General features: G+C 42.9%; 1 protein-coding gene across 24 annotated transcripts in view; it reads right to left on the reverse strand.

The window, feature by feature from the left end:
* The window catches only part of PTK2 (protein tyrosine kinase 2), a 1,447,287-nt gene that overhangs the window by 201,609 nt on the left and 1,218,964 nt on the right, over positions 1–26,714 (reverse strand). For 21 of the 24 annotated variants that reach the window (XM_029592091.1, XM_029592099.1, XM_029592089.1 and 18 more), the window contains 2 exons: positions 10,139–10,225; positions 2,827–2,964 (listed from right to left, as the gene is read on the reverse strand). In XM_029592091.1, coding sequence (XP_029447951.1) covers positions 2,827–2,964; positions 10,139–10,225 — 225 coding nt within the window. The remainder of the gene's footprint in view (positions 1–2,826; positions 2,965–10,138; positions 10,226–26,714) is intronic. The other 3 variants (XM_029592109.1, XM_029592101.1, XM_029592112.1) reach the window with 1 other exon arrangement.

Here is a 26,714-nt window from a genome sequence, read left to right on the forward strand (position 1 = left end):
AAATCTCGCTACCTTTAAATACTATTTCCCATCTGAATTCCCCTTTTTATCAAAATGTAGCACATATTACAATTAGAGCCAAGGAAAATAAGAACCCTACTCAATCAGAATATCGACCTATATCTCTCTTTAACTTTGACATAAAATTGATAGCCAAAATCATGACAAATTGTTGCCTTTTCTCATTGGCGAGGATCAAGTTGGCTTTGTTAGAGAGAGAAATTCATCCTTGAATGTTCATAAAATTCTATCCTCATTAGAAACTTGTCATTAAAATAGAAGGTATATCTTGCCAATTAGCTTTGATATGGAAAAAGCATTCAATTGGGTTAATAGGTCTTTCATGTTCGCCATGGGAGCACTGAGAGGAGAGGATGACCTTACTGGTGGCTGAAAGGAATCAGTAAGTTTTGCTTGGGAAATTTTTTTTTAAGTATTGGGGCGAAGTTAACTATTGGGGAATATTATTTAGTGTGTTTGTGCTTTTAATAGTCAGTAAAGCAGCGAATAATAAGAAGTTAGATGGAATAAATCACAGTTTTATGTAACAATTGGTTCAGGAACCGATGAGAGAGGGAACAATTTTAGATCTAATTCTCAGTGGGGCACAGGATTTGGTGAGAGAGGTAACTGTGGTAGGGCCGCTTGGCAATAGTGATCATAATATGATCAAATTTGAATTAATGACTGGAAGGCGGACAGTAAGCAAGTTCACGGCTCTCGTGCTAAACTTTCAAAAGGGAAACTTTGATAAATGAGAAAGAGTTAGAAAAAAACTGAAAGGAGCAACTACAAAGGTAAAAAGTATGCAAGAGGCGTGGACATTGTTAAAAAATACCATCCTAGAAGCACAGTTCAGATGTATTCCACACATTAAGAAAGGTGGAAGGAAGGCAAAACAATTACCTACATGGTTAAAAGGTGAGGTGAAAGAAGCTATTTTAGCCAAAAGATCTTCATTCAAAAATTGGAAAAAGGATCCAACAGAAGAAAATAGGATTATGCATACACGATGGCAAGTTAAATGTAAGACATTGATAAGACAGGCGAAGAGAGAATTTGAAAAGAAGTTGGCTGTAGAGGCAAAAACTTACAGTAAAAAACTTTTAAAAATATATCCAAAGCAAAAAGCCTGTGAGGGAGTCAGTTAGATCGTTAGATGATCGAGGGGTTAAAGGGGCACTTAGAGAAGATAAGGCATTCGCGGAAAGATTAAACAATTTCTTTGCTTCACTGTTTACTGAAGAGGATGTTGGGGAGATACCCGTACCGGAGAAGGTTTTCATGGGCAATGATTCAGATGGACTGAACCAAATCACGGTGAACCTAGAAGATGTGGTAGGCCTGATTGACAAACTGAAGAGTAGTAAATCATCTGGCCCAGATGGTATACACCCCAGGGTTCTGAAGGAACTAAAAAATGAAATTTCAGACCTATTAGTAAAAATTTGTAACCTATCATTAAAATCATCCATTGTACCTGGAGGGTGGCTAATGTAATCCCAATATTTAAAAAGGGCTCTAGGGGCGATCCGGGAAACTACAGAGCGGTTAGCCTGACTTCAGTGCCAGGAAAAATAGTGGAAAGTGTTCTAAATATCAAAATCACAGAACATATAGAAAGGCATGGTTTAATGGACCAAAGTCAGCATGGCTTTACCCAAGGCAAGTCTTGCCTCACAAACCTGCTTCACTTTTTTGAAGGAGTTAATAAACATGTGGATAAAGGTCAACCGGTAGATGTAGGATATTTGGATTTTAAGAAGGCGTTTGAATAAAGTTCCTCATGAGAGGTTTCTAGGAAAAGTAAAAAGTCATAGGATAGGTGGCGATGTCCTTTTGTGGATTACAAACTGGCTAAAAGACAGGAAACAGAGAGTAGGATTAAATGGACAATTTTCTCAATGGAAGGGAGTGGGCAGTGGAGTGCCTCAGGGATCTGTATTGGGACCTGTACTTTTCAGTATATTTATAAATGATCTGGAAAGAAATACGAGTGAGGTAATCAAATTTGCAGATGATACAAAATTATTCAGAGTAGTTAAATCACAAGCAGATTGTGATAAACTGCAGGAAGACCTTGTGAGACTGGAAAATTGGGCATCCAAATGGCAGATGAAATTTAATGTGGATAAGTGCAAGGTGATGCATATAGGGAAAAATAACCCATGCTATAATTACACAATGCTAGGTTCCATATTAGGAGCTACCACCCAAGAAATAGATCTAGGCGTCATAGCGGATAACACATTGAAATAGTCTGTTCAGTTTGCTGCGGCAGTCAAAAAAGTAAACAGAAAGCAAATGTTGCTTACTTGTAACAAGTGTTCTCACAGGACAGCAGGATGTTAGTCCTCACATATGGGTGACATCACAGGTTTGGATAAGTTGCTAGAGATTAAATCCATAAACTATTACAGTAATTAATAAGCAATAGTAGCTTGTGATCTATCTAATATTTGGGTACTTGCCAGATACATGTGACTTGGATTGGCCACAGGATACTGGGCTTGATGGACCCTTGGTCTGACCCTGTATGGCATTTATGTTAAGTGGGAGAAAATACCCAAAAATAGGCATTTAGTCAGATAACTTGTTAGGAACTCCTACAATGTTAAACAGATTAACCCTGAAGTAGTACAACATCGAATAAACCAAACATTCATTTTATATTCCACATGGTTTCAAATCAGTGCACCTTAGTAAGTTTAGTAGAATTTATCTGCTGATTGCATTCAATTTGTCTTTATGGAGGTATATTTTGAATACAATTATCTTTAAGTAGCAGTATTTTGTTTGCTAGTTTTTTAATGAACTTTATAGTACCTCTATGTTGGGTTGCCACATTGAAATATCCTGAGTCCGATGGTTCCAGGAATCCAGATGATCTAACACTGATGCCTGCCCTGGATAAATATTACCGTGCATGGATGGAATGCCATGAGAACCAGGATATCCAGAGACCTATGCAGGCAAAATACTTGAAAATAGTATACAAAATCCAAATTATACTCATTCTAATGACTCCAGCAATATGAACAACAATGAAACATATAGCCAGATTTTCAGTAAAGCAAATGTTGCTTACCTGTAACAGGTGTTCTCACAGGACAGCAGGATGTTAGTCCTCACATATGGGTGACATCACAGGATGGAGCCCAATCACGGAACATTTTTGTCAAAGTTTCCAGAACTTTGACTGGCCCCTATTGGGCATGCCCAGTATGGCACTAACCCTGCAGCCAGCAGGGGTCCCCCTTCAGTCTTGTTTAAAAGCTACAGGTAGTGCCGAAAAATAAAATAAGAAAATGTTACGAACCCAAAACTGCGGGGCGGCGGGCGGGTTTTGTGAGGATTGACATCCTGCTGTCCTGTTAGAGGTAAGCAACATTTGCTTTCTCACAAGACAAGCAGGATCGTAGTCCTCACATATGGGTGAGTACCGAGCTGAGGATGTCCAAGAAATGCACCAAATGTACCCAGGTGTGCAAGGCACTAGGACTGGCATAAAAATTTGGCCGAGGGCATCCTGAACCCTAACGGGCAGGCAGAAGGGTGAGAGAAGTTCAAGATGGTAACCTTAGGCTCACTTCTTCCTCTTCCTCAAAGAGGAGACTGGCTCTGCTCTCTGGACCTCCAGGACGCATACACTCATATTGTGACAACTCCATCTCATCGCAAATACCTGAGGTTTCTAGTAGGCTCCAAGCACTATCAGTACCGAGTGCTTCCATTCGGCCTAGCATCTGCACCACGAGTCTTCACAAAATGCCTCGTAGTAGTTGCAGCCTTCCTCAGGACTCAAGGTGTTCACGTCTACCCCTATCTAGACGATTGGCTAATCAGGGCTCCCACTCAGCAAGCTGCTCTGTCGGAAATAGGTTACGAAGGACAGACTGGCCGAAGATGGAATCTTGTCTTCCGGCCTTGTTCAAGTAATAGTGGGCTGCAAAGGTGTGGAGAGAACTCCAGGGGGCAGCCCTGCAAATGTCAGGAAGTGGCACCAATCGTAGGTGTGCTACTTAAGTCACCATGGCCCTCACAGAGTGTGCTTTAACACGGTCTTGAAATGGAATGCCCGCTTGCTGATAGCAAAAGGATATGCAGTCCGCCAACCAGGAGGAGAGAGTCTGCTTACCCACAGGCTGCCCTAACTTGTTAGGATGAAAAGAGACAAACAATTGAGTGCTTTCCCTGTTGGCAGCTTAACGGTCTAGGTAGAATGCTAGAGCCCGTTTACAGTCAAGGGTATGCAGAGCCTGTTCTCCTGGATTGGAATGGGGCCTGGGAAAGAAGGTAGGTAGTATAATGGATTGATTGAGATGAAAGTCCGAAACTACCTTAGGCAAGAATTTAGGGTGAGTGCGGAATACTGCCCGGTCCTGCAGAAGTTTAGTGTAAAGCGGATAGGTAACTAGAGCCTGTAATTCACTAACTCTGCGAGCCGAAGTGATTGCCAGAAGGAAAATCACTTTCCATGTGAGATAACGAAGATCACAGGATTGAAGAGGCTCAAATGGTAGTTTTATGAGCCGACCCAAAAGCAGATTGAGGTCCCAAGAAGGGGCCGGAGGACGCAGTGGAGGCTTGAGGTGAAGCAAGCCCTTCAGAAAACGTGTTACAAGGGGTGTGTACTGATGTGGGAACATCCCAGACTGGTTCAGAAAGGATAAGTGGCTGAAGGATTAACCTTTCAACATCCATGCCGTCAGGGACAAGGCGTGAAGGTTGGGGTAGCGGAGGCACCTGTCGTTTTGAGAGATCAGAAGTGGGTCCTTTCCCAAGGGAATGTGCCTGCGAATGGAGAGATCCTGAAGTATTGGAAACCACACTTGGCGTGGCCAGTGAGGTGCTATCAGGATTACGGTTCCCTTGTCCTGACGTAACTTCACGAGAGTCTTCGAGAGAAGAGGAAGTGGAGGGAATGCATAGAGTAGACCGGTTGCCCACGAGAGGGAGAATGTGTCTCTGGGCTGAGAGTATCTGCTGCGAACGAGAGAGCAGAAGTTCTCTACTTTGCAGTTTTGAGGAGACGCAAAGAGGTCTATCTGAGGATATCCCCATTGTTGGACGATGGAGTTCGCTACTGAGGGGTTGAGAGACCACTCGTGCGGTTGAAAGATGCGACTCAGCTTGTCTGCCAACACATTGTCCACTCCTGGCGAGTAGGTGGCCCTGGGGTACATTGAATGGGAGAGAGCTTCCGCCCATATCTGTGCAGCTTCCTTACACAGAAGGAAGGAGCCCGTGCCTCCCTGTTTGTTGATGTACCACATGGCCACCTGGTTGTCCGTCTGGATCAGGATAACTTGATTTGAAAGGTGATCCTGAAATGCCCTGAGAGCGTATCTGATTGCTCGAAGCTCCAGGAAATTTATTTGGTGTTTGGCTTCCTCTGGAGACCAAGATCCTTGTGTCTGCAGATTGGCCACGTGGGCTCCCCAGCCGAGGTTGGAAGCATCGGTGGTGAGAGTTAACTGAGGCGTCTGGAGCCTGAAAGGGCAAGCCTTGGAGGAGACTGATCTGATTTTTCCACCAGGCAAGAGATTGACGGAGTGAGTCATTATGTGGACAATGGTCGACAGGGGCTGAATGCTTTGAGTCCATTGTGACCGTAGAGTCCACTGCATGACTGTCATGGCCAAACGGGCCATTGGTGTGACCTGAACTGAGGACACCATGTGTCCCAGGAGGGTGAGAAAATGCGTGCAGTCGCGGAGTGCTGAGACTGCAGCTGGTGTGCAAGAGGCTGTCGAGGCAGAAAAGCCTTTGCCTGCAAGGTGTCCAAGCCTGCCCTAATGAACGACAAGGTTTGAGATGGGACTAAGTAGGATTTGTCATAGTTGACGAGAAATCCTAATGAAATTAGAGTGTGTAAGGTTAGATTGAAGGACGACAGAGCAGCTTGCTGAGTGGGAGCCCTGATTAGCCAATCGTCTAGATAGGGGTAGACGTGAACACCTTGAGTCCTGAGGAAGGCTGCAACTACTACGAGGCATTTTGTGAAGACTCGTGGTGCAGATGCTAGGCCGAATGGAAGCACTCGGTACTGATAGTGCTTGGAGCCTACTAGAAACCTCAGGTATTTGCGATGAGATGGAGTTGTCACAATATGAGTGTATGCGTCCTGGAGGTCCAGAGAGCAGAGCCAGTCTCCTCTTTGAGGAAGAGGAAGAAGTGAGCCTAAGGTTACCATCTTGAACTTCTCTCACTGGAGGTACTTGTTGAGGGCCCGTAGGTTCAGAATAGGACGAACGCCTCCTGATTTTTTGGGGATTAGAAAGTACCGGGAATAGAATCCTAGGCCGTGCTTAGAGTAGGGTATGGGTTCTATTGCATTGGACTGGAGAAGGAAGGAGACTGATCCAGAAGGATGGAATGATCGGATGTTCTCCACTTTGGTAGAGGTGGGGAGTCCGGTGGCATGGAGAGAAAGTTCAGATGGTAACCCTGAACAATTATCGCCAGTACCCACTGGTCTGAGGTGATTGAGTGCCATATGTTGTTGAAGTGGCACAATCGACCTCCCACTGGTATGTGAGGCAATGGAAGCTGGCTGCTGCTCTCTAGGTAGAAGTAAAAAACCTGAAGCAGGACCTGGTTGAGGAGCTGCTTGCAGTTTTTGTTTCCGTGTCTGACGAGACTGGGTTTTTTGAAAAGGTCTCGTGGAACGGGATCTGGTTGGTGGCGGGTAGGACTTCTTCGGGCGGAAGAATGACTTCTTAGAGTCCTTTCGGAAGGGCTGTTTTGAAGAGTAGTCAGAAGGCAGAGAGCTGTTTTAGGATCTCATGATGGTTCTTGAGTTCCGCCACCGTCCGTTGAATCTGTTCGCCAAACAGATTATCTCCTACACATGGTATGTCGGATAACCTGTCTTGTACCTCAGGGGGAAGGTTGGAAGACTTGAGCCAGTCCCATCTTCTTGCCGAAATAGCGGTTGCAGATACCCTAGTTGCAGTGTCAAAGATATCGTAAGATGATCTGATCTCATGCTTGCCTGCCTCAAAACCCTTGTTTACTAGGGTTTGGAGCTGATATAGAAATTGCTGAGGCAGGGAGTCTGTGAAATCTTGTATCTGCTTAAAAATGATCCTATTATATTGGGTCATATAGAGCTGATAAGCGGCAATTCGGGAGATGAGCATTGATCCTTGGAAGACACAGCGACGAATGGCATCTAGAAACTTCTGTTCCTTGCCAGGGGGAAAAGAAGTGTGAGGCTTTGATCTCTTTGACTTTTTCTGTGCATATTCTACCACTACAGATTGGTGATACAATTGAGGTTTTTGAAAACCCGGAGCTGACTGCACCAAATAGGTAGTGTCAGCTTTTCTGTGGACTGGAGCAATGGAGCCAGGATGTTCCCAGTTTGTTCTTGAGGAGATCCAGAAGAACCTGGTGGATAGGGATGGAGGTTATTTCCTTGGGAGCATCCAGGAATTGCAGCAACTCCATCATCTGATGTCTATCATCCTGTTCAGTCTGTAATTGGAAGGGAACCAATTCAGACATTTCCTTCACAAAATTTATAAAGGAAAGGTCCTCTGGAGGAGAATGCTTTCTACTTTCAGTGGGTGAAGGCAAATCATCGGTGTCTGGGGAGGAATCATCAGTCCAGGTATCATAGGAATCAGCAACTGCCCCTCTAGGAACTAGAGGGGGACGGGGTGGTGGGATACCCGAGGGTCCTGGTCTAGGCTCCGAAGGAATCGAAGAAATAATTGGAGGCACCGATGAAGGCATCGAAGGCACCGGCGCAGGCATCGATGGATGGCTCGGTGGCATCAACGGGCATATCGGCACCGATAGTTGGACCGGTGGTGATGGACATATCAGCATCGATAGCTGAGGCAGAACTCCCGATGGAGGGATGCGGAACGGTGTTTCTCCTCCCGATGACAGAGTAAGCGGGGAGGGCACCTGTGCCATTGGTGACCCGGGGTCCATCGATGGAAAAACGGCAATGAGCGCTTCCATCCTGGAGAGCAGCGGTGCCAACACTGCTGGAATCGGGTCGGTGGTCTGTTCCATAATCGGTACCGGTGTCGGAGGAACCTGGAGTCGTTGCATCGCCTTGTTGATGGCCTCCTGAACCATCCGGTCCAGTTCTTCTCGGAGACCTGGAGCAAGCAGCCCCGGCTCCGGAACAGAAGAAGGAGACAGAGGAATAGCTGGAGGGACCACCGTTAAAGGTGGAGTCGCGGCTCCCGATACCCTGTCGGGTGAGGGTTGCCTCGGAGACCTGTTGCCGAAAAGGTCGGTGCCTTTTCTGGACGGGGTTTCTTCGACGGCGGCTCAAACGATGGAGAGGTCGATGATTTCGCTCACTCGATGGTCCGAGACTTTCGATGTCGATGTTGGTCTCTGCGATCCCCTTGGTCCTGAGGGGGAGTAGAGGGTGTCGAAGGCTGAGATGTCGTCGATGCCGGACGGTCACTGGCCGGTAGTCGATGCTGGCGTGAAGTTGACGGAGCCGGTTCTGACGACGTCTATGCAATGGACGGAGTCGGGGATTGAGCATGGAAGAGAAGTTCCATCTTCTGCATTCTGGCCTTGCGACCTTTTGGTGTCATTAGGGCACATTTGGTGCAGGTCAAGACATCATGCTCTCGTCCAAGACACATTATACAGACTTTATGGGGGTTTGTGATGGACATGGTGCGATTACAGTCCGGGCACAGACGGAAACCCGACACCATGGCCATCGCAAAAAATTGAGCCGTGGTACGGTCGACGGCCAGTAGGCTGCGAGGGCCAAACTCAATGGTAATCGACGAAGAATGGGTAAAAAGTTACTGGAGTACCGCGGCTGTGGGGCAAATTAACTTTTAGTAATTTCGTGAGGAAAATTCCTGTTAGGAATCTCTGCAGAGCTCCTTAACCGCGAGGCTACTGCTACGCAGAAAAAAGACGACTGCTGGCTGCAGGGTTAGTGCCATGCTGGACATGCCCAGCAGGGGCCAGTCAAAGTTCTGGAAACTTTGACAAAAGTGTTCCGTGATTAGGCTCCATCCTGTGATGTCACCCATATGCGAGGACTATCATCCTGCTTGTCCTGTGAGAAAGTGTATTACATGGTCAATTTTAGTGAGGTTGAAAATGTGCTGCTGAACACACCATGATGGAAACATACTTTCCTAATGTCTGCTACAAGCTTTAATCTTGAAAAACAGTACACTGTTATTATAGTTGGCCACAGAATGATCCAGTAATTCATTTTTTTAAACAAAAATTAAAGCATTTTTGATACTGAGTACTGAGAACTGAAAAACATAAATCAGCTGAAGTTCAATTCATAATGGATATGGATCTTAGCATTTTTAGACATCTTCAACCTAGATGATGTTTTAAATGGTAACCAAAAAGGAACAAGGCTAGCTATAAGAATGTCATCAGACATCCACTATGAACAAAGGAAATCCCAACAGGCCTTACTGAGAAACAAAAGGTTGTCAAATGTCAGTTATTTATTTATTAAAATATTTTTAGTCCACGTTATCCATTGTTCTAGGCAGATTACATCATAACATTCATAATTAACATAAAACAGTATACAGAGATGGATTTTCTGAGCATGACAAAATAGTGCCATACACCTCTATTTACAGTGCTCAAAGTGAGGAAATGAGGCAAACCTAATGAATAGACAGTGCCATGAAGAATAAAAGTGCGAGATAACAGAGCTGCTGGGTAATTAATATGTTGCCGAGGAAGTGATTCAACTTGCTATATACAAAATAAACTAAACTCTAACAAACCTGCTAAAACCACGTACAATCACCAGTTATCAAATTGCAATGCTCAGGAACAAATTAAAAATGTTGGCAGGTTTATATAGTCAGTAAACTAATTTAGATGAAAACCCAAAAATTTCCTTATGGTTTATGACTAAACCATCTTTGCCACTACCCTTAAAGTTAGTTTCCCATGAAAACACTACATTTACTTTGAAGAAGTGCTGAGTCTGCCTTGAAATGTGCTATTTTTTCAACAGGGAGATGCTGGTTAATGTAAGAACTGAGGTCTTACAGCAATCTAATTATACTTGTAGTTAGTCAGTTAGTCTCTACAATGACGGTTAAGTCAGTTGACCATCAAAAACAAACATAAAATGATTTAAATTCTATCTGATATTTACCTGGTAATGGTTGGGCTGTACCATGTGTTGAGGACTTGGATAAAACCCTTCACTGGACCGTGGACTGGGGTAACCTGGTCTACTGGGCTATAAATAGAAAAAAAAGCATGAAAGTATGAACTAAGATGACAATGCAATTCTATAATACCAAACATACAGGTACAAAATACGATTATAGTTATAATAACCACAACTATAAAAAAAACACTCCAATGAAAATCTTTCCTAGATCCCACAGTGTTCCTACTTAAGCAAAAAACTCCTGCTGTAAGAACATTTAATCTTTTCTCAAGGATGTTTTATATGAAATCTACAATAGTGTGACATTTCCTGAAAACAGACTATTTTCCAGGTTATTACTATGGATAGAAGCAAAGAATCTGTCCGAAGATAAGGACAGTAAACTATCTAATTTTCCAAATTTACTTCCTGTTACCATGCCAAAGAGCCCACCACTTCTTCACAACTAAGGATTTCTTGTTACTGTTTTGGATTTCACCACTTCCCTGGGAAACTGTTCCATGCATCAACAACCTTTTCTGCGAAGAAACATCTGTTATTCCTGCATCAATCCCTTTATACAAAAGCAGAATAAGATGGTAGTTAAGCACTATAAGGCCCCTCTAATTTGCTCAATTTAATTCCTGTTGTATTGCCATAGAACCCGTTAATATCTGTCTTCCCATTTACTCTTTCATAACTAAAGATCTTTATTCCATGCCTTCTTGAATTCTGGTAATGTTTATGTCTCTACCACATCTACTGGGAGACCATCAGATGCATCTACCACCCTTTCCATGAAGAAATAGTATTTTATTAGCATGCAGATGATGAACTAATATTTTCATCTATTTATTACTAAATGCATTATATTTTATTGTAAACTGCTTTGATTGAAATAGAAAGGCAGAAAACAAAACAAATAAATATATATATTATTTGACCTGGCAGTTCCTTCCTACTCTTTTATACTTCTATAGCCTTCACTTTCAGCTACCTAGAAGATACTTTTCCCCTATTATATACCCACTCCCAACTTACTTTAGTGACAGTTATTGGCTATTTAGGCTCCTTCCAAAATCCTGTAATCGTGGGCCTTAAATCTGACTACTAGGTATCACTATTGCACAATAACAATGACTCCTTCTCCTGACGCTCCCCCAGGGAATGTGAACACCACCTCTGCAGCATCTCCAACCCTAGCTGACTCAAGAAGCAAAGGACATGAACTGGGAATCAAACCTAACTCTTTCTGCAGTACTGACACTCAGCCACTAGGCTGGCCTGAAGAAATATTTTATAAGCTACTCCTAAGACTAACCCCTTTAAACTTCATATTAAGATCTCATGTTCTAGAATTATCTTTAAACTGAAGGTGGTTTACTTCTTGTACATTTAATTTTTTTTTAATTTATACTCATTTGATATTCTGCCTAGAAAAGGCACAAGGTGGATTACATGACATGGTACAAAATACACTGGCACATAGAGAGAGGTGATTTATAGGGCACAGTAGGAAAAGTAAACTATCAGTAATACAGGTAAACTTTAAGAAAGACCATCAGTTATCGAAGAATGCAGAGAGAGGAGTAATGGAGTCAATGGAAGTAGGGGAACAAATTCACCAAGTGACTAAGAGGTAACTAATCAAATAATACAAGGTCAAAGGAAAATCAGAAATTACTACATTGGGGGGCAGACAGAGAGGTGAGTAAACAGGTCTCTGCTAAGTAATCAGGTAATACAGGAAGAAATCAAGTAATACAGAAATAGAAAGTGAGACAGCAGAACAAATTAGCCACACAAATGGGAGGATTTACACGCGTAACTGGTCCTGTGCGCACCGGGCCTATTTTAAAAAGGCCCGGCGACGAGCGTAAAGACACAGGACACGTGTAAGTCCCGGGGCTTGCAAAAGGGGCGGGGCGGGGGACTCCGACACAGCGACCCATTGCTGCTGTATTGAAGGATTGTGTGTTGGCAGTCTGCCGGCAGGCGCAAAAGGTAAGATACAAATTTATTTTGGGGGGGGGGGGGGAGGTTAGGAGAAGGGGTGGGAAGGTCAGGTTAGGGGGAAGGAAAGTTCCTTTCTAGGCCGCTCCAATTTCGGAGCGGAGCGGCCTGGGAGGGAATGGGGGAATGCAGCATGGCTCTGCGCGTCCTTGCATGCGCCGACCCCTGATTTTATAACTTGCGCCAGGTAGCTCGCACTCCTTTCAAAATCTACCCCTTTCTTTGTAGACAAGCAGACAAATAGCCACAGAAGTTGGGACTCCCAAGCTTAGGGATACATAGAAACATAGAAATGACGGCAGAAGAAGACCAAATGGCCCATCCAGTCTGCCCAGCAAGCTTCACACATTTTTTCTCTCATACTTATCTGTTTCTCTTAGCTCTTTGTTCTATTCCCCTTCCACCCCCACCATTAATGTAGAGAGCAGTGATGGAGCTGCATCCAAGTGAAATATCTAGCTTGATTAGTTAGGGGTAGTAGGGGTAGTAACCGCCGCGATAAGCAAGCTACACCCATGCTTATTTGTTTTACCTAGACTATGTTGTACAGCCCTTGTTGGTTGTTTTTTCTTCTCCCCTGCCGTTGAAGCAGGGAGCTATGCTGGATATGCGTGAAGTATCAGTTTTTTTCTCCCCTGTCGTTGAAGCAGAGAGCCATGCTGGATATGCATTGAAAGTGAAGTGAAGTATCAGGCACATTTGGTTTGGGGTAGTAACCGCCGTAACAAGCCAGCTACTCCTCGCTTTGTGATTGCGAATCCTTTTTTTCTTCACCCCTGTCGTTGAAGCTATGCAGGATATGCGTGAAGCATCAGTTTTTTTTTTTTTTTTGTTTTTTTCCCCTGCTGTTGAAGCAGAGAGCTATGCTGGAAATGCGTGATGTATCAGTCATTCTCCCATGCCGTTGAAGCAGAGAGCCATGCTGGATATGCATGGAAAGTGAAGTATCAGGCACATTTGGTTTGGGGTAGTAACCGCCGTAACAAGCCAGCTACTCCCCGCTTTGTGAGTGCGAACCTTTTTTCTTCTCCCTTGCCGTTGAAGCAGAGAGCTCTGCTGGATGTGTGAAGTATCAGTTATTCTTCTCCCCTGTCGTTGAAGCAGAGAGCTATGCTGTATATGCATTGAAAGTGAAGTATCAGGCATATTTGGTTTGGGGTAGTAACCGCCGTAACAAGCCAGCTACTCCCCTCTTTGTGAGTGCAAATCCTTTTTTCCATTTCCTCTTGCTGTTGAAGCAAGAGGAAATGGTTATACAAAAGAGACAAATGGTTATACATGGATACAAAGAAGAAAAAAAATATACATTGCTAAACATCCAGTTATAAGATGGTGAGTTAGCTGAAGTTAAAACAGTTAGTTAGTGGGTTAGTTAAAATTATTGCACCCCACTGTGTGTTAGCAATCTCTTAAAAATTTACCAACCCTCAAGAGCTTTAAGATTAGCAGGTTGGAATAGACATTCCCTCGGACCATTTGGTACATCTAGATGAGACAAGGGAAGAACATTCTATGTAGTAGGGTCCAGTCCTCTGGAACAGTTTGCCTGATAGCAGAACAAACGGTAGTGATCGGTGTATCAAGGGATTCTTTATTGGAATATGCCCGACCCTGGCCGAGTTTCGCTCACGCAGGAGCTGCCTCAGAGGCTACTGTTCCAATGGTTATTTTTCATAAGTCACACTTCAATGTTGTGTTGCTCTCACACTGAAGTGTGACATATGAAAAATAACCATTGGAACAGTAGCCCCTGAGGCAGCTCCTGCGTGAGCGAAACTCGGCCAGAGTCGGGCATATTCCAATAAAGAATCCCTTGATACACCGATCACTACCGTTTGTTCTGCTTTCCAGCATTATTGATTGGCTACAGCTTGCCTGATGAAATCTACCTAAACTCCTGTTACTCCATTTTCAGGAAACAGATAAAAGCTTTATATTTTTCACAAGCATTTAGCACTATGGCATCCTATAATCTTTTGTCTTCTTTTTGTTTTAAAACAAATTTTTTTGTTCAGTATGTTTTGTCAGCTTTTATGATTTTTTTAATCATTTAATGTAATTGTTTTATTTTCATTTTATTTATATATTTTTTTGAACATGTATGTTCCTTTTGTAATCCACTGAGTACTCAGAACGTGAGGACTGGAAGTCATTAAATAAATAAATAAATAAATAAATAAATAAATGTGAATATATTGTGTAAAACTGCTTGTAAGAAGTCACTGTCCCTACATGATTTTTCTTCAAAGCAATAATGCTTAGTGAACATATGAACAGAGGACAATGTTGCTACTTTGCATATATCTTGCCATAATGCAGATTGGTGAAATGCTATTGTAGCTGCAGTTGCCTGCACCTGGTGAACCTTTATCTTCTTTTCAAGTGAAATTCTACCAACATGTAACAGAAAGAGATACATTAGGATAAGCGAGAGGATAACTTCTGATTCTTGACTTCGACATTGACGTGATTGATCAAAAGATAGAAACAATTCTTTTGATTTTCTAACTCTCTTGCAATCTTCACAAACACAGCTCGACTTGTAAAAAATGAGGCTTTGGGGAAAAAACCTGGAAGAACTACGGACTCATTCAGATGAAACTGTGATATCACCTTTAGCAAGAATTTTGGATGCATTCTTAATAGCACTTTATTCTTAAAAATTTGTGTAAAGGGTTCATACACTACTAATACTTGAAGCACATTTATCCTCCTTGCAGAAGTAACTGCAATAAGGAATAATGACTTCCATGAAAAGAAATTCATTGATGCTGTTGCTAAATGCTCAAAAGGGGCCTTCATTAGTTGCAAAAGTACTATATTTAAATATCATTGAGTCACTGGCGTTTTGAGGGGGTGCAAAATTAATAAATTTTGCCACAGTTAATAAGATACTGGTAGATTATCTACCAGCTGATAGTAGGCACTTATAGCACTTAAATGAAACCTAACTGAATTAGATTTAGGACACAGTCTGAGAGAAGAAGATATTAAAGTATTGCTGATGTGGAACATGTCATTGTGATGCTCTTGACACCAAAGCATGAACCTCTTCTATTTGAAATTGTAAGAATATGTCATAGCTGGCTTTCTTGCTGCTCAAATGATGTCCTTGACCTCCTTGGAGAAGAGCAACTGCCTAATTACTCTGCTTTTAACATCCAAGTTGTGAGCGCTAAAGATTAACGATTGGGCTGAAGCAGAGTTCTGTCATTCTGAATTAATAGTTCTGGAAAAACCTTTAGACAAATTGGAGGAACTATCGTTAACCTTGGAAGCCACAGTGTTGCGTCCGTCGGTGCTAGATGGCTTCGCCCCGTTTGCCTCAACTTGTTCACGGCTCCTCCCGCTTACCTAGGAAAGATGGCTAACGCCGCGTCTACAAGCAGACTTCTCCGGCATCCCCGGAATGGCTATGGTGCAGCCTCCCGCCATGCTCCTCCCAGGTACCTACTAGGGTGCGCGTGCGTCACCCACGTCTTTATTCCAACCTTGGCGTGAACCTCGGGGGCGTTCCCCTTTGCTGACATCACGCCATCCGGGTATATAACCTATTCTAATTTGCTAGCTCGTTGAATTAGCAAGGACTCGAATCCGTTCCTGTCTACGCTATTCTGCTGCTTCCGTGCTGCCGCTGGAAGCTCTCTCTCTGCCCTTTGGGGTAACTGTAGCTTGGGGGCCCCTCTGCTTTATTTCAGGTGCCTTACAGGGAAACAGGTACTCGCTCCTCGATGGCCTGCTCTCCCTGCCTCGGTGCCTGCACTTTCTTCTTCAACCTGGTGGAATCTCATACCTACAGCAAACACCTAGTGAGTACTCTAACTCTGTCTATCTCATCCACGGTACTTCCTTGCTGGGAAACCTGCTTCGGAAACTCCCTATACCAACGGGATGAGAAGGGCTCCCTCTGCCGAGGCCTCTGCCTCCTCTGGTGGTACTCTTCAAGCTGTATAATAAAGAACTAACTGTGTTTGTGCGTTCTGAGTCTAGCCCAGTACTGTGGCTCCTTACGGGGTTCCTCCCCGTGGGTGTGGTCATCTGCCACAGTGCCCAAGGATCCACCCAAACATCGCTTAAGCATAAAACACAGAAACCATATTTGACAAGGCCAAAAGAGAACTAGCAGAATCATGGATTCTTTTTCTTTTCTTAGGATCATTTTTGCTATGAGAGGTACTGATGGACAGGCAAAAATAAACTTAATCAAAGATATTACAAAAGCTTCTGGCGCTAGAGCATCCTGAGCTAAACTTTTTGATCAGTAAAGATTAAATTTATGGTTGAAGGGAGAAGAAAAAAGGTCTAGCTGTGGATTTCCCCAGTGGAGAAAAATATTTTCAAGAGCTCTGTGATGGACTGACTATTTGTGAGGTTGACGGCAATGACTCAACATATCTGCTATTACGTTGCTTGTTCCTGGAAGATAAATTGTCATTAGCAGAATATTCCTTAGTATAGTCCAGTTCCATCTACTGAGGACTTCCTTGCAAAGCAACTTTGAGACTGTTCCTCCTTAATTGTTTATATAAAACATTGGTATTTGATGGTCTGTCTGTATTTGATACCAAAAAAATGTTTTGTTTTTTTGAGGGAAACTGTACAATACAGTGTTGATTATACTCTCAAACTTCTTAAAATCCTGGGAATCAGTATCAGAATACTCAGTGCTTCAGTCTTATGGGCTCTTGCCCACAAAGGGTTGCAACCCCTCTCCTTTATTTGCACTTTTTTTATGTCACCTACCTCTTTCTGTTCAATATTTTTTTCTTTTTTATAGTGAATGAAAACTACTTTGAAAGTTACCCTTTTAAAACACTCTTTTAAAATATCCTACAGTGATTCTCTTAATGATCTCAGACAATTTTGTCTCTATTCACCATTTTAAGACTGCTTGTCACATTTAAACTCTTCTTAATGATCTTAAATAATTTTTTCAAACTTATCTTAGTTTTTGCTGTTACCGTCTTTTTTTGCTGTTCCTTGTTTATTGCCTGCCCTTCAGGGTCACTTTGTGTTATTCGTCTTAGCTAATCCCAGCTTTACCCAGCAACTCACACAGGTGAAAAGATGGCACCCATAATGCAAAGTGCCCCTGAAGGGCACACAATAAACAAGGAACAGCAAACAAAGATGGAAACAGCAAAAAATAAGATAAGTTTGAAAAAATTATTTAAGATCATTAAGAAGAATTTAAATGTGACAAGCAGTCTTAAAATGGTGAATAGAGACAAAATTGTCTGAGATCATTAAGAGAATCACTGTAGGATATTTTAAAAGGGTAACTTTCAAAATAGTTTTCATTCACTATAAAAAAGAAAAAAATATTGAATGGGAAGAGGTAGATGATGTAAAAAAAGTGCAAATAAAGGAGAGGGGTTGCAGCCCTTTGTGGGCAAAAGCCCATAAGACTGAAGCACTGAGTATTTGGATACTGATTCCTGGGATTTTAAGAAGTTTGAGAGTATAATCAACACTGTATTGTACAGTTTCCCTCAAAAAACCTTTTTTGGTACTGTCTCTATTTGATACATTACATAGAGAGTAACTCCCCTACTAGAAATAACATACAGTATATAATGTAGGGGCATCTATCTATTCTTAGAGTTATCTCATACAATACATAATGAACATATTTTCTCAGGTACACATCATATTTATTATTTTGCTTTACAATTTCCCACAAAGATTGTATACAATTTCCCACAAAAACCTTGTACAAAAACCATTATACATAAATTCAAAATATCATATTACACAAGCACATATCTATGGACATATCAGAAAGTATAACCCACCTATATAACATTAGAACCACATCCCCCAATGTACTCATATCATAAACCCATATACATGTTATCATCAACTCCCCCCTACAATTACAGTCATTCCATCTCACCACTCATACATCATACCATATATTCATCATTCTAATGTTATATAGGTGGGTTATACTTTCTGATATGAAACAAGGAAATGAAGGCAGAAGAAGACGACCAAATGGCCCATCCAGTCTGCCCAGCAAGCTTTCACACTTATTTTTCTCATACTTATCTGTTACTCTGACCGCTGAGGTCAGAGCCTTTATTGATAACTTTTTGGTTCTAATTTCCTTCCACCCCTCACCATTGATATGTCCATAGATATGTGCTTGTGTAATATGATATATTGAATTTATGTATAAATGTTTTTTGTACACAGTTTTTGAGGGAAATTGTATACAATCTTCGTGGGAAATTGTAAAGCAACATAATAAATATGTGTACACGTGAGAAAATATGTGCATTACGTATTAATGTTTGAGATAACTAGGAATTGATTATTGATGCCCCTACATTATATAGTCTGTATTTGAACCATTGAGAGTTTCAACCTCGGCTCGAATACCTTTATTTCTTTGAATATGGCTCTTAACTTTAGGAGTTTGATATGAAGATGCTTTTCTTATTTTGTCCATATATCTTTGTAATATAAGCTGTTCAAATGTGCACCCCATCCCTGACTGAATGCATTTGTTAAAACGTTTTGCATTTTGGGAGGTTGAAAAGGTAGGCCACATAGGAGATTCAACTTTTGGTTTCACCATTGTAACGATCTTGGCAGAGAATCTGTGATTTGAACTCTGTGTGATATTAGATCTAAATGTTGATTACAACAGAGCTTGAGATGCCATTATGCTTGTCTTATGTTCAAATGGGCAAAAGGAAAGACATGTACCTCAGTTGCCCAACATCTTCATGAAAAATCTTGCTGTTACCCACTGTCTCACTTTCAATGCATGAATTATGGAAACTAATATCTTCATTCTTTGTTCCAGAAGGAAAGCTTTCCCTACTTTGGTGTTCAGATGTGCTCCTATAAATGAGATGGCATGAACTTTTTTTTTTTTTTTTTTATTATTGTAAGGCCAATAAGTTATTTCTGGCTTTGGGGCTTAAAGATGTTAAATAGGCTCGCCAAGTGTCCATGAAGGAAGCATATTTCCATGGAGATGACCGGCAAGCAGTCAAGTATTCATAAGAACATAAGAAACTGCCATGCTGGATCAGACCAAGGGTCCATCGCCCAGCAACCTGTTTCCAACAGAGGCCAAAACCAGGCCACAAGAACCTGGCAATTACCCAAACACTAAGAAGATCCCATGCTACTGATGCAATTAATAGCAGTGGCTATTCCTTAAGTAAAATTGATTAATAGCCATTAATGGACTTCTCCTCCAAGAACTTATCCAAACCTTTTTTGAATCCAGCTACACTAACTGCACTAACCACATCCTCTGGCAACAAATTCCAGAGCTTTATTGTGCGTTGAGTGAAAAAGAATTTTCTCCGATTAGTCTTAAATATGTTACTTGCTAACTTCATGGAATGCCCCCTAGTCCTTCTACTATTCGAAAGTGTAAATAACCGAGTCACGTCTACTCGTTCAAGACCTCTCATGATCTTAAAGACCTCTATCATATCCCCCCTCAGCCATCTCTTCTCCAAGCTGAACAGCCCTAACCTCTTCAGCCTTTCCTCATAGGGGAGCTGTTCCATCCCCTTTATCATTTTGGTTGCCCTTCTCTGTACCTTCTCCATCGCAACTATATCTTTTTTGAGATGCAGCGACCAGAATTGTACACAGTATTCAAGGTGCGGTCTCACCATGGAGCGATACAGAGGCATTATGACATTTTCCGTTCTATTAACCATTCCCTTCCTAATAATTCTTAACATTCTTTGGATTTTTCTTTGTTTCTCTTGGTCTCATAGACTCTAAAAAGAAGGTACACGGGGAGTTGTTCAAGTTTCCCTTGTTTTAGTAATGTATATAGCTGCTAATATCTGATTAATATTGTAATGTGCTCCTTTATCCCATAGTTCAGTTCTTGAATGTATCTTTAACTGTACCTGTGATGCTCTTTAATAAAAATGATTTTGACAAAAAAAGAATTTAAACAAATGAATACAGATCAAAATTATCAAGGTAAATACTAAACAATTATAATTCATCTAGTATTCATTGTTAATGAAAAAAGAATAGTGGTAATATTTATCGCATGAAGAATACTTAACAGAGCACTATCAGAGGAAACAAAGTAAGTTTAACCCTACTCCAACTGAACAATTGAAATAATTGAGAGTTATCAACAGATATTATTCTTTTTTAAGCCTCAAGATCTACTGCCACATTTTCATGGGGTCTAGAATCTAAAAATACACGTAACTGTGAAACCTCAAAAAATACATTTTTCTGTTGTTGCATTTCCACCTCATATTTACAGGGAAATTTTAACACCATTTCCCCACCTTTACGTTCTACTTCAGGTCTTAAAACTAGAAATCTCCTTCTTCTATCCTGAGTTTGTTTGGAGAGGTCTGGATATATCCAGATCCTACTACCATGAAATATATTCATTCTGTTCCTCATGTATGATCTAAATACATTATCTCTATCTGTGGCAAAAGAGAATGATACATGCAAAACAGACCTGGTAGGTATGACTGTATCTATTGTTGATTCTATCACTTCTGTCAAATCTAAGGAGGAATCTATGTTAAAATTCCGCTGTAATGCTAATCCTTTCGGTTCAACATAGTATATTTTTGAAATAGTGGGAATAGCCTGTTGCGGGATTTTCAAAATTTCTAGTAAATATTCTTTAAACATATCATAAGGGGAAATTAGATTATGTTTTGGAAAATTCAATATTTTTAAGTTCAAATATTTAAATGAATTTTCCAAGATTTCTAACTTTTTATCATAAACTATTTCCGCTCTAGCGAATTTCTGCTGCCATGCTTCCAAATTCTCAAATCTCTTCTCCACACATTCAGATTGTGTATTCAACTTAGACATTTCTATTTCTATTTCTATTTTATTGAATCGCTGGTTAGAGTCAGTGGTTATCTTCGTCAAATTTAAAACAGCAGTTCTAACGCTTTAATAGCATCCCACAGACTTTCCATTGTTATTAAGGATGGCTTTTCCAACTGTAGAGACAATTTCTCTGATGTTCCAGATTCTAGCTCTCCTGTGGCAGACACTCCTTCCTCTTGCACCTGAGTATCAGACTATAATTTTAAAAAGTCTGAGGAAATCTGTAATGGTGGAGGAGTACTTGGGGCACTGGGACTTAAAGTTGTTTCGGCCAGGGAGGCAGATATTTGCTCCATAACACTGCCTCCAGCGGCCCGTTTCACCGGTTCTGTGTCTGTTGTGGGTGCAAAAAAGGCTGGTATCCGAGATTGAGAGGCAACCAGCACAGGGGATGACGTTGACATCTCCCTGACTCTTGCCTTCCACTTGGTTTGAGGCATTAGTGTAGAGGAAAATGAAATTTATCTCGGATATATGCCCTTTAACCCAACTTCTCAAAAAAAAAAAAAAAATATATATATATATATCTTCATGCGAATGAGGCGGGTGGAGGAATCAGATTTAAATTTTAATTACTCACATTTTAGGAATCAATTCTTACTCGTGCTATGAGACTTCCTGCATGACTAAGCTGCGCGCCCCTTTGGCACGCGCGGCTTTGGCGACGTCGACGCGCTGCAGGGCGTCGATTTTTGTAAGCCTCGTTGGTCCCTCCTCCTGACGTCAGGCACCCGGAAGCCCCTCGCAGTAGTTCCTTCACAAGGTAAAAGTCACTGGAAAATCCTCAATCCGCTGCGCTTAGAGGAATTAGTTTTCAGGAATTATAATGCATAGGTGTTTCTCCAGTAGTCTTTCCTCCACCTCCTTGAAAGACTGCTGGGCGTCGATTTTTGATTGCCTCGTTGGTCCCTCCTCCTGACATCAGGCACCCGGCAGTCCCTCTCAGTAGTTCCTTCACAAGGTAAAAGTCACTGGAAAATCCTCAATCCGCTGCGCTTAGAGGAATTAGTTTTCAGGAATTATAATGCATAGGTGTTTCTCCAGTAGTCTTTTCTCCACTTCCACCTCCTGACATTGGTTCTGAGTCTTCCTCCCTGGAGCTTCAAATCGTGACCCCTGGGTTCTGCTGATTTTTTTCCGATGGAAAAGGTTTGTCGCTGTCTTTGGATCATTAAAACCTTTCAAGTATCTGAAAGTCTGTATCATATCACCTCTGCTCCTCCTTTCCTCCAGGGTGTACATATTTAGATTCTTCAATCTCTCCTCATAAGTCATTTGATGAAGACCATCCACCTTTTTGGTCGCCCTTCTCTGGACCGCCTCCATCTGGTCTCTGTCTCTTTGGAGATACGGTCTCCAGAACTGAACAAAGTACTCCAGGTGAGGCCTCACCAAGAACCTGTACAAGGGGGTAATTACTTCCCTTTTCTTACTCGATATTCCTCTCTCTATGCAGCCCAGCATTCTTCTGGCTTTAGCTATCGCCTTGTTACATTGTTTTGCCAACTTCAGATCATTAGACACTATCACCCCAAGGTCTCTCTCCTGCTCCGTGCACATCAGCCTTTCTCCCCCCATCGAATATAGTTCATTCAGATTTCCACTCCCCATATGCATGACACTGCACTTCTTGGCATTGAATCTCAGCTGCCATATCTTTGACCACTCTTCCAGCTTCCTTAAATCCGGTCTCATTCTCTCCACTCCTTCCGGCGTGTCCACTCTGTTGCAGATCTTAGTGTCATCTGCAAAAAGACAAACCTTACCTTCTATCCCGTCTGCAATGTCGCTCACAAAGATATTGAACAGGACCGGTCCCAACACTGATCCTTGCGGTACACCGCTTAAAACCGCTCTCTCTTCAGAGAGAGTTCTATTTACCATCCTCCAAATTTTAACATGTGGTTCTTAATCATGCTGCGATTAACATGAAGGTTTTGGCCACTGAGGATAATATAAAGAATATATAGGCTTTTAATTCTGTGATGTTGTAGGATCATAATGTGCTTTCTAGAAGAATTAAATATCTTGAAAATCACACAAGATATTTAAATCTTCAGTTTCTCGATGTTATGGGGGAGGCTCCCTATTTGACTTTAAAAATATTTTAAAAAAATATTTTTTGGAAGTCTTGAACTTTCAATCTGACCAATTACTTCGGGTAATCGATTTTTAACCTATGTGCCTCTGCTATTTCTCAACAAAACATTAATGTTTAATCTTCTACTATAATGCATGATTTGACTAATTTTCTTGAGAGTTCCACTCCTGAAAATATTGAGCATAATACTTTGTTGGTTTCTTTCATTTTTTTCTCAAGGTTTGAGTAAAGTAATGCAGAAGTACTTCAGTAATCTTTTTTCTTTCTTCTATGTTTAGGTGGTAAGGATTTTCCCCAACGTACGGGCCGATAAAGTCCGCGGGAGAGCGGACGAACGCCCGCTCTCCCAGCGCATGCACCGGCCCTTTGCCGGTGCGCGCGATTCTCTATTTAAATTAGGTGACGCGGTAAAAACGGGGAAAAGGAGGCACTAGGGACACTAGCGCGTCCCTAGCGCCTCCTTTTTGACAGGAGCGTCGGCTGTCAGCGGGTTTGACAGCCGACGCTCAATTTTGCTGGCGTCTGTTCTTGAGCCCGCTGACAGCCACGGGCTCGGAAACCGGATGCCAGCAAAATTGAGCGTCCGGTTTTTGGCCCAACAGCCGCGAGCCAAATTCAATTTTTTTTTTTACTGTTTTTACTTTTCGGGACCTCCGACTTAGTATCGCTATGATATTAAGTCAGAGGGTGCACAGAAAAGAAGTTTTTACTGCTTTTTTGTGCACTTTCCCGGCGCCGGAAGAAATTAGCGCCTACCTTTGGGTCGGCACAAATTTCTGAAAGTAAAATGTGCGGCTTGGCTGCACATTTTACTTTCTGTATCCCCCGCGCATACCTAATAGGGCCATCAACATGCATTTGCATGTTGAGGGCGCTATTAGGTGCCACGGGTTGGACGCGCGTTTTCCTCCCCATATTGAATAAGGGGTAAGGGAAAACGCGCATCCAAGAGCAGGCTAACAGTGCACTCCATCGGAGCGCACTGTACTGTATCGGCCTGTTAGGTTGTGTGACAAGAATGATGTAAAGGCTTTCTTGCACTTTGGCAAGAGGCCATTGCCTTAGGTTGTTCCTTCATGGTTCATTATCCTTGTAAATGTGTCAGCAAACACAATGGGCTGGATTTTCAGAGGGGGGCGGGGGGTTACACGCGCCAGGCCTATTTTATAAAGGCCCGGCAACGCGTGTAAAGCCCCGGGACTTTTTACTAAAGGAGCGGTGTGGGGGCGGGGCTAGAGGCCTCTGGCACAGCATCCATTTGCCGCTGTGCTGGGGGATCGCGTGCAGGCAGGCGCAAAAGGTACAATAACAATTTGGGGGGGAGTTAGAGTAGGGCTAGGGATGGGAAGGTTAGTTTAGGGGGGAGGGAACGGGGAAGCCTGCGGGCATCGGTGCATGCAGGGTGCACAATTGTGCACCCCATTGCGTGCGCTGACCCCTGATTTTATAAGATGCGTGCGCCTGCGCGCCGTGTAGCACGTGCACATGTACGCCCGCACGCAGGTATGAAAATTCACCTCAATGATTGTTTTATTTTTTTCTCCCCGTGTCTACTTAGATTGTTATGGGCATAGATAATTTGCTGTTAGTTACATTTTAGGATAATTTCTATTTTGATCTTTGATTTTGTTATGATTTGTGGGTATGTGGACCCTTGGCCCGAGGTATCAGTTGTTACAGCATGGCAGGGAGCTCTGGGTGAGACTGTGGCGAGGTCCCGAGGAGTCAGGAGGAATTCCCCAATAGACAAGCAGGCTGAAGATAATACCTTGACTGAGACCCACGAGGGGGGAGGTGCCAGGCAGGCCATAGAGTGGGAAGGCTTGAGACTGGCATGCAGGAGGTATACCGGAGAGACACTCCCGAGGGGTGGAGCTGTGGAGCGAGGGAGGTGCAGCTGAAGTGACGCAGGCCAACCCGTAGAGCAGGGAAGCCAGAGTCCAGTCTCCAATGATGACATAGGTAGAAACCTGAGGAGCGAGGAGCACAGATAGTCTCTGTATGATAGAGAAGCACAGCCCTGAGGAACGGGGAAGTGCTGGCAGTCTATTAGCACGTAAGTGCGACCCTGAGGAGCGGGGAGACGCGGCCAGTCACAGTGGAGCACAAGGACATTGCCCCGAGAAGGTGCTGAGAATCTCTTGAGAAGTACAAGGATGCAGCCCCGAGGAGCGGGGAAGCGCCGACAGTCCAACACAGCACGTAGGCACAACCCCGAGGAGCGGGGAAGCACTAGAGCAAACTCCCAAGTGGCAAAGGTGTTCCAGGGAGCAGCCCCGAGGAGCAGGAAGCCTTGCAGAGTAGGACTTCAGGAAGCGCAGGGCCAGCCAAAGGAGTGGGGGAGGCCAGGAGACAAGGTCCCCATAAGAGTGCCCACCGGCCCCCGAGGAGCGGGCACCAGACAGAGTCCAAAGTCCAATGGAGTCCAATAGCGTAGCCACAGGAACACGAACAGGAGTTGGAAGAGACGTACGGAACTTGTTGCCAAGTTGGTTAGCTGAGGGCGAAGGTGGAGCTTAAGTACCTTGATCCGATGACATCATCAAGCAGGGACGCCCCCGAGGTTCCTGCTGAAGAGGCTTCAAAGGAGGGCCCGGTGACGCGCATGCGCGCCTCGGAAGGCCCGGAGACGACGTAGCTGGTGGTGGCGTCTTGGCCGCCACGAGGAGCCATGGGGAACGCAGCGGTAGAGATTGGCCTGTGCCGCGAGCAGACCTGGGGAGGGCTGGAGAACAGTGCAGGATGTAAGTAAGCGTGGTCGCAGCCGTCTGCGACCGACGGGCATAACAGGTTTCCTATTTTTCTTTCTAAAGAGGTCATTTTCAAAGGAGTTATATGTGTAAATGTAACATACTATTATAGCAATTTTCAGAAGCCATTAAGAGCACTTATGAGAGTAAATTCTATGGACAATTCAATGGCATATGCTGTAAAAAGTCCACATACTCAAGTAAAGTGCATTTACTAGAGTAAAACCCAGTTTTATTGGTTCTAGTGATTTATTTAGTTGTGGGTCCCTGTGATTTAAGGAATAAAGTAAAGCTTTGGGATTTTGTTTGTTTGTGAAAGCTCTTTGGGGTGCAAAGAAAAACCATAACCAGGGAAGAAGGCTGCCCCCAGAAACCTTAGCAGTCAGCCCCTGAAAGTGCTGGCAGCAGGGAAGGAAGGGGGTGGAGCATCCCTTGCTTGGGAGTAGTAGGCTAACCTTTGTATAAAGAGAGGGGAGACAATTAGGCTGGAGACCAGGAAGCAGCTGGGGATTCTTCAGCAGGGAAGAGGCTGGTGATAAGGAAGAGCCAGAATGGGGCCAGGGTAACTCTAGCCCCAAATTTTTTTTTAACTGTATTACAAGGGAGTCATGATATGTTGTTAAGGGTTATTTCCAGAAAAGGAGTACCTGCTTTAATATGAAGTACCAAAAAGGGAAACGTAAAAGCTGAACCTTTTGAAAAGTTTTTTTCATTTTGTTGAAACCCTGGCTTACGGAAAAAAGACTTGTGTTGTGAACAATGTTTGTGTTGTACTAGATACTCACCTGCAGGCTAATTAAGAAAGAAAGAGAGAAGGAAACTACAGGAAAGCCAGAGTATTTCCAAAAGCTGT

Source organism: Rhinatrema bivittatum, chromosome 2 (assembly GCF_901001135.1).
Source record: "Rhinatrema bivittatum chromosome 2, aRhiBiv1.1, whole genome shotgun sequence".
Taxonomy (NCBI): Eukaryota; Metazoa; Chordata; class Amphibia; order Gymnophiona; family Rhinatrematidae; genus Rhinatrema; species Rhinatrema bivittatum.